This window comes from Parasteatoda tepidariorum, unplaced genomic scaffold (genome assembly GCF_043381705.1).
Source record: "Parasteatoda tepidariorum isolate YZ-2023 unplaced genomic scaffold, CAS_Ptep_4.0 HiC_scaffold_1569, whole genome shotgun sequence".
Classification (NCBI taxonomy): Eukaryota; Metazoa; Arthropoda; class Arachnida; order Araneae; family Theridiidae; genus Parasteatoda; species Parasteatoda tepidariorum.
The window spans coordinates 1-8,389 of record NW_027261431.1 but is presented as its reverse complement, the minus strand read 5'-3'; the positions used below and the strand labels follow the sequence as shown (position 1 = coordinate 8,389).

Sequence of the window (8,389 nt, the reverse complement as noted above, 5' to 3'; positions counted from 1 at the left end):
AGACCATCCATGCTACTCGTCATTCTTCACCATTTTAGTCTTTCTCGATTTTTTTAATATTTCCGATGTTCAGGTGAGAGTCAATGGCAGCAGACTGTCAATACTCGATTTTCTCGGTAATTTGGCTCCTCGGTATAGCACTCGGTACATCATCACAAACTGAATAAAATGTTTTTCATTTCATTGATTTCAAACATTTGATCAAACATGAGCACAACTATCCTGAGACGAATAAAAGTTGATGAGGCTGAATAAAAGTTTTATAAATATATAGGCTTCGAATATATACAAATTCCTCAAACTGTGGTGGAACACATTTTGGTGGAAACATATTGCAGAAAAACATCAACAAAGAAAAAATCTGAAAACAAATTTTCAACAAATTAATATTTTCAACATAGTATTTTATGTTTCGAAACAAAACTTTGAAACATAATATGATAAAATTGGAAAATATGAAAAACTAAGGGAAATAAATAAAAATTATCGGAATATATTTGAGAAGACTGTTTAGTGTGCAGCAAATTTTACAAAATTTTTCACAAAGGAAATAAGGTTAGTTTCAGTTTAAGTGTCTCACATTTCAGGCAAAGCTATAGTGTTAAACTATACAAACTATCTTACTATAAAAAAATTTCTGATCGTTATAAAATGGACAAACAATTTACATATTTTTTTTATCTAGATAAAAATTATTCAATGCCACAAGTTTCGCAGATTTTTAAAGCCTACACAATGCAGTAAGTAACATTTTAAAAAATTTAAACACTTGTCAGTTTTCACAAAACTGTGCTTTTTCTTTGTGCCATTTTCAGAATTATCATAGGCTAAAGTGAGGATAAACTTGACCATGAGTAACACTTGCAAACTCGAAACAGTTAGAAAAATAGCATATTGTTAANTAACATGAGCACAACTATCCTGAGACGAATAAAAGTTGATGAGGCTGAATAAAAGTTTTATAAATATATAGGCTTCGAATATATACAAATTCCTCAAACTGTGGTGGAACACATTTTGGTGGAAACATATAGCAGAAAAAACATCAGCAAAGAAAAAATCTGAAAACAAATTTTCAACAAATTAATATTTTCAACATAGTATTTTATGTTTCTAAACAAAACTTTGAAACATAGTATAATAAAATTGGAAAATATGAAAAACTAAGGGAAATAAATAAAAATTATCGGAATATATTTGAGAAGACTGTTTAGTGTGCAGCAAATTTTAAAAAATTCTTTCACAAAGGAAATAAGGTTAGTTTCAGTTTAAGTGTCTCACATTTCAGGCAAAGCTATAGTGTTAAACTATACAAACCATCTTACTATAAAAAAATTTCTGATCGTTATAAAATGGACAAACAATTTACATTTTTTTTATCTAGATAAAAATTATTCAATGCCACAAGTTTCGCAGATTTTTAAAGCCTACACAATGCAGTAAGTAACATTTTAAAAAATTTAAACACTTGTCAGTTTTCACAAAACTGTGCTTTTTCTTTGTGCCATTTTCAGAATTATCATAGGCTAAAGTGAGGATAAACTTGACCATGAGTAACACTTGCAAACTCGAAACAGTTAGAAAAATAGCATATTGTCAACAAAAAAAACTCCCTATTATTTCACGTGACTAAAAGCACTATTAAAAAATGCCTTAAAGTTTACAGTCTTAACTTTTTGTATAAATGCTATATTCGACGGTTAAGAGTATCAAATTATCTTTATTATTTTAATTACCTGCAAGTTTACTTAAGAAGAGGATATATTTATTACTAATGTATTAAAAATTCAGAAAAAGTAGCATCCTAAAAGCATTCAAATTATCTTTGAGTAAGGAAATATTAGTAACTTAAATCTTTTATTTAATAATTTTAAATATTTATTTAAAACTATTAATACAAATATGAAAGAGATAAGCAGTAAAACTGTCCAGAGAAATATTTGTTTCATTGATACAATATTTACAATTTAGACGACTGTTATTTTCTTGACAAAATATTTAGTACAGGTAATGTTAAATGTTCATTACACAAAAAAAAAAAAAAAAANCATTACACAAAAAAAAAAATCAGATTGGTGACTAATGGGATATAAATAATTTTTATACAAAAAATTATTACAACTTGAACATAATCACTAAAAAAATTTTCATTTTTATGAATTTCTCTAATTTTTGTAACTTTTGGAATTAACTAATGCCTCATTTTTATGCATAAAAATAAAATACAAAACGCTCATATTTTCCGCTAGTGTTGAAAATAAGCAATTCTTTCTAAATAATAATGTATGGCCATTTTGCCATTTTTTTTGGGTGGGGGAGATTGTATTGGATGGTAGACTCGCCCCGGTTTACGGTACTACTTCAAACTTCCAACTAAAAAAACTATTTAAATAAATATTTAAAATAAATAATTTGCATAGAACCTAAGTATTCAGAATTATTTTCAGGAATAACTAAAATTAATGAGAAAAAAAAATCAAAACAAGATACAAAATCTTAACTGACCAGGATCTCATTTATCCCTCCTGGATCTTAGCCAGGGCTTTGATTCTAGCATTTGTTTCTCTGTGAGCCTTACTCCAATTTCTTTACTGTAATTAAGAAGTAACTGGGCTTCGGAATTTCTGCGCCCCNTTATATATATTAGGCGAAAGTCCCAAAAAAACTTGCCTCGCAAAATCGTGCCGCAAAGGAATAATTTAAGATAATCCGTAGACTAATTCTAGAGAGCAATAACTAATTTTACTCCGTTGCTAAGCAACCAAGTTCAGGCAAGAGGAAAAAATTAAATCATTGATATAGTTGATCGGATAAACCTAACAAAGAAAATCAAAACAGGATACAAAAACTTAACTGAACAGAGAAGATAATTACCGGGATGAGCACCAGGTTGATCAGCACATGCCCTTATACGAAACAACAACTTTCCTCTTCCTCAGCCTAGGCTTCAATTCCATCATTCGAGTGACTGAAATTTTCACTCCAATCTGTTCTGTATATTCTCTCAATCTTTCAGCTTCACTCCTTCTTCTCCCCTTTCTCTCAGATTTCACTGAACTCTGATAGGTATCGGAGCTCTCAGTGGAGCTCACGGAGGGCTCGGGGGAGCTCTCGGAGGAGCTTGTAGAGAAATCAGAAGAGTTGTCATCAGAATCATCTGACACAGGAGGAGGAGGTGGAGATGCCTGTGAGGAAAATGAAAATTTCTAATTTACTACTTCTCAAAAGCATTCATTTATGACTAAACATATTTAATACAGCCAAATAGTATATTTTGCTATTAAACCTTTACAGGGCTATTTTTTCTAGAAATGTTATGTTAAGCTTGTCTGGATAGATATTTATTTATGAAACAAAAACCATTCAGCATAAAATTACATTTTTTTAATTATTTTTTTTAATTAGAAAGTGGTTGGGAAATTTTACCTACTGTAAAGAATTATCAAAGAAACCAAATTTACAAATTGAACCTAGATTAAATTAAACTAAATTTATAAATGCTAGGGTTGTAACCACAGATGAATTTGATGAGAGATGATTAATAGAACAAACGCACTTGACAGAAGAGAAAATAGATGCTAACTCGCTTCCTCTCGCTAACGTCTACTTTTTTAAAACATAATTCTTCTATTGTCCATAATTCTTTTACTTCTTTTATGTTTTTTTAAGAAATTGTAAAAGCTATAAGTAAGTCCCAATTCAAACCATTTGTGAAAAATTTCTCCCACTCTACATTTGAGAACTAAGAAAATGTGTGGGAAGTATATTTCACATGGCCTCATAAAGGAGTTAATCTGCTTATAAATGGTTAATCGGCTTATAAAGGGTTTAGTAAATATTTATACTACTAAATATTTACTAAAACTTATTTTTTGCATGGAATTTTCTTAGGAAAAACGAATTTTATACTTGCATGCAAATCAGTTTCAATTCACTTAAAAAAATTTTTATGAAAGACGCAGAAAGTAAAATTACCATTTAGGAGACCAGATTTTTGACCTTCTCCTGATCAAACTATTGGGAATATATTTTTTATATGGCGTCAGCTCTTAAATTTTGGGGATCAAAAATCCGCCAAGAGAAAGTCATGTTTGTTTATTCAGAGAAAGTGCGATTTTTGGTGTCTTTGAATTTGGTGTATTTTGAAATTTTATTTACAAAAATTTATGAACATATTTGAAATCATCTCCTCGAAGCATTAAGATTGAGTCCTAAAACTTATGAGTCCTAAAATCTGATAATTGGGGAAAGAAAGTTATTCTTTTCACTCAGTGCTTGCGCTAATTTCACATAAGCAATAAAATATTTAAGATTATTAAGAAGCTATCGTAAACTCTCAATGAAACTAATTTTGGATTAAACTGAATTATCTGCTAGCAGAACTATGCTATTGTTGAAAAAATTCAAAAGTAGCTTAAGATAAATTAAATGCTATCTTGCTCTTCCCTCTCAAAGCTATTCGAATATTGAAATTGCAGATCAATTTTTTTCCAGTCTCATTAGCTTTATAGGCAAATACTAATTCAATGCATATTTTTCAGAATATTTCCGAACTAAAATAAGTTTTGTTTTTAAGCAAATAGCTCGCTCAATGGTCAGAAAATTCGAAACCAGTTCCCGATGTTGCAATATGGACAGCAAGCTAGATCAGCTAATTGGAAGAATCAGGTCGAACAGAGCCGCGATTACTCAGGGGATAGAGCACTCGCCTTCCAATGAGGTGAACCGGTTTCGATCCCGGCTATGGCTGGTCGATTCAAATTCCGGCTTGCACCGACCACAGTGCTGACGTGAAATATCCTCAGTGGTAGACGGATCATGGGTTAGAGTCCCTTTGTCGTCAGGCTAACCGTGGGAGATTCTTGTGGTTTTCCTCTCCATGTAGTGCAAAATCCGGATTAGTTCCATCAAAAAAGCCTTCCACGAAGACAAATTTCTCCTAATACTTGATCCAGGAGTTCCCTTGTCTTTTGGATTGGATTCAAAAGTACAAGGCTACGGAGTTGAACATTAGTAGTCGTTACCCGGGTGGGATGGGGTTAGCTTTGATTAGTAGTCGTAAACCCGAAATCGAGTCGGCTGTTCAACGGCGGTCATAAAATAAATAAAAAATCAAGACTATCCTCAGTGGTAGACGGATCATGGGTCCCTTTGTCGTCAGGCTAACCGTGGGAGATTCTTGTGGTTTTCCTCTCCATGTAGCTCAAAATTCCGGATTAGTTCCATCAAAAAAGCCTTCCACGAAGACATACTTGATCCAGGAGTTCCCTTGTCTTTTGGATTGGATTCAAAAGTACAAGGCTACGGAGTTGAACATTAGTAGTCGGGCGGGATGGGGTTAGCTTTGATTAGTAGTCGTAAACCCGAAATCGAGTCGGCTGTTCAACGACGGTCATAAAATAAATAAAAAATCAAGACGAAGAATACCCGTGTATTAAATGGTGACTGATGCACGTTAAATCTGTCGAGTCACAAAGTCCTCCATGTTCCCATTACAAATTATACCTCTGGGGGTACTGATCCAGGAATTTCTTTGTCATCTGGATTGGTTCAAAATTACAAGGCTACGAAATTGAACATTATCGTAACCCCGAAATTGTGCCGGCTGTTCAACGACGGTTATAAAAAATAAAAAAAATCCCACCTCAATTGTAATTAACTCTAAGATATCGATTGGTCGAAGATGAAAAACTGAAACTACTGATTAAAAACTACAAAAAAGATGCTAAACAGAACAGAAAATAATAAAAGTGATCAGTTAGAAGAATGAACTCACTTCTTCAGAGGATGTTTCATTATCTCTCGAAGTGCTAAGTCTGCGACGTTTCGACAGGCCAACTGGTCGGATGCTAACAGATGAATCATCATCTTCATCATCGTCATCGTCATCTTCATCATCCTGAAAGCAGAAAAATAAATAAATGCACAATCCTTCAAAGTAGAAGAGTGGAAAACTATTTTAAAACCGAACGAAAACATTTTTTACTCACGATTAGGAGTGAGCGATGTAGGAAATTTTATATCGTGATACATCATCTGTTAGACAACGCGATATAGCAGTGTATCGCGAATTAGCATAGGCTCAAAAATTTTCCATCAGAAATCTTTAAATCAATCAAAAATAGATAAAGGGAATAAATCTATTACGAAAAAAAGGTCTTAATTCTAAAAAAATGTTTCTTCTAAAAAATCTTTAATTTTAAAAAAANAAATACAAATTACCCATTTTAAATTGTAACCCTTAAAATGAAAAACAATAATTAAAAAAATCAATGAAAAATCTTTTTCTTTTTTTGATTGAGTTCAGAACGAAAAGTAACAGTAGGTCTAGTAAAAATAATTGACAAGAATCGTTAAATTCCGACAGATAAAAAATCGGAAAAAGAACGGAGAAAAATGTAATGCTTTTACCATAAGGAAGTTATTCTTAATTTAAAAAGTTAGACACATTCTCATTCTAGGATTCCTTTCAAAAATTGTAAACAAAAAGTTTGTGTTCTCTAACATTTGAGACTTATTGTAATATTCAATTATTTCTTTTGTTATATTATAATGCTTTTATTTTTTAAAATTAAATATTGAACAAAGAGAAGATTTTTTCCATCGCAACTTTTATCGAAATGAGTGATTATGTTTTGCAATTGCATTTTCAAGTTTGTAAATTAGCTAAGTTGTGAAGTATTTGAAAGTTAAATGAAGATAAGTCAAATTCTCTTATGAATATAATCTTATGAAATTTAGATTATTGGTTTGATAGGTTACTTTTCTAATAATAATTATCTTATATTATTTGGTCTGGGCCTGACTGTAGCATGATCACCGAAGCACTCGCCAGAATTAATAGGAAAATTCCCAAGTTCACATCGCCTTAATTTGTTTGAACACCTGCATAAATGATAAAAAGCTCCTTTCTGCTTTTTTTTTTTCTTCAGATTTATTGATTTGCTTTTTGTTCTCGAAAGTAATAGAAACAATAGTAATTAATTCTCATTAAACAAAAAAAAAAAGAGTTGTTATTAGGAAGTTAAATAAAGTAGCATAAAAAGGCAAGTGGCTTATGATACTTACAAGATCTGCTAGAGAGATGGATACTCTCCGTTGAGGAATAAAGGGAGGGGCATCTTCCTGGAATTCAGCCTAAAAAGTTTTTTTTTAAGAAAATACATAAAAGATAATAATAAAAGCTGTATATATAGTGGTACTTATATTACTGAAATGATTTAATTACAATTCACTAAGACATGCTAACTCATATCTTGAAGTAACTTTTGATGGACATTAGATTTTGATAGACAATGTTGACATTACCGGCAGCCCACGGTTGGTGAATAACCAGATGTTATTTGAACACACCGACAGAAGCACCCGCTTCGATTTAAGTAAGCCTATTTCGATAGATGGTCTATTGGTGACATTGACCACCTCCACATGCGGTTACTACTCAATCTAGATCGCATACAACGTAGGCCTGTATGCATTCGACTGCTAATGGCAACACAGAAGCGACCATGACCATCGTGAACTTAATGGATCTCGCATGATGAGCACTCAAAATCCGGTGATCTTAATACAGCTGTCCCGGCTTCTCTCAAAACAGCAATGAATCAACTGGCGGTATCCATTCATCGAATTATCGGTAAATTCCTGGTGGGGGAGTGCTATAACGTGTCTACCACGACAATTATTTTACTCAAATTCGTTAATATATAAGACACGATGACTCGACTGTATGTCGGGGTACTTTTTCATAGAAGAAGGTTGAAGTTGGCCATATATTTCCCCCACATTAGCAATGTAGCGTATCCACCACCACTATTATTCATTTCACTAGTATAAAATACATGTTAGCTCGATATCATGTTGAGGTACCTTTTCTATGCCAGGATATCTTGACTCTATATCGGGGTACTTTTTCATATAAGAAGGTTGATGTTGGCCATACAACTTTGCCACATTAGTAATTGGCGTACCGCCATTTTCCAATTCTCTTGTATAAAATGCATGTTAACTCGATACTATGTTGAGGTACCTTTTTATAGATGAAGGATGACATTGTCTAATATCATCCTCAGAATTTACGNTATTTATCATGTAGATCAATATGTAAATCAATATCAACTCAAGAAATATCTACCCCATTCTGTTCACTTTTTGCCAGTTTAAAATTAGGTAAATATTTGTATTCCTTTCAATACGAAAATTTTTTGCGAAATATGTAACAGACAACGAAAAAAAATCAAAACATTTCAGCCTAAGGAATTATGGGAATTGAGCCTTAATCAAATTTAAAAGCGGGAGTATTTTTCTAACCATTTCTTAAGAACAATTCAATCAACTTTACTTATTTACTTATTTTTGAATTTTTTTCAATTAAATTTCCTTAGATTAA

The 8,389-nt window shown here is 32.0% G+C and overlaps 1 protein-coding gene across 1 annotated transcript; it reads right to left on the bottom strand.

Annotated features, from left to right (window-relative positions):
• Positions 1 to 48: 48 nt before the first annotated feature.
• LOC122272945 (uncharacterized) lies at positions 49 to 7,137 on the bottom strand (the record flags this gene model as incomplete). Its single annotated transcript, XM_071188512.1, has 4 exons — positions 49 to 361; positions 2,875 to 3,185; positions 5,777 to 5,899; positions 7,069 to 7,137. Coding segments are annotated over 3 exons (483 nt in total), but the record flags the coding sequence as incomplete, so codon positions are not given.
• Positions 7,138 to 8,389: the final 1,252 nt, after the last annotated feature.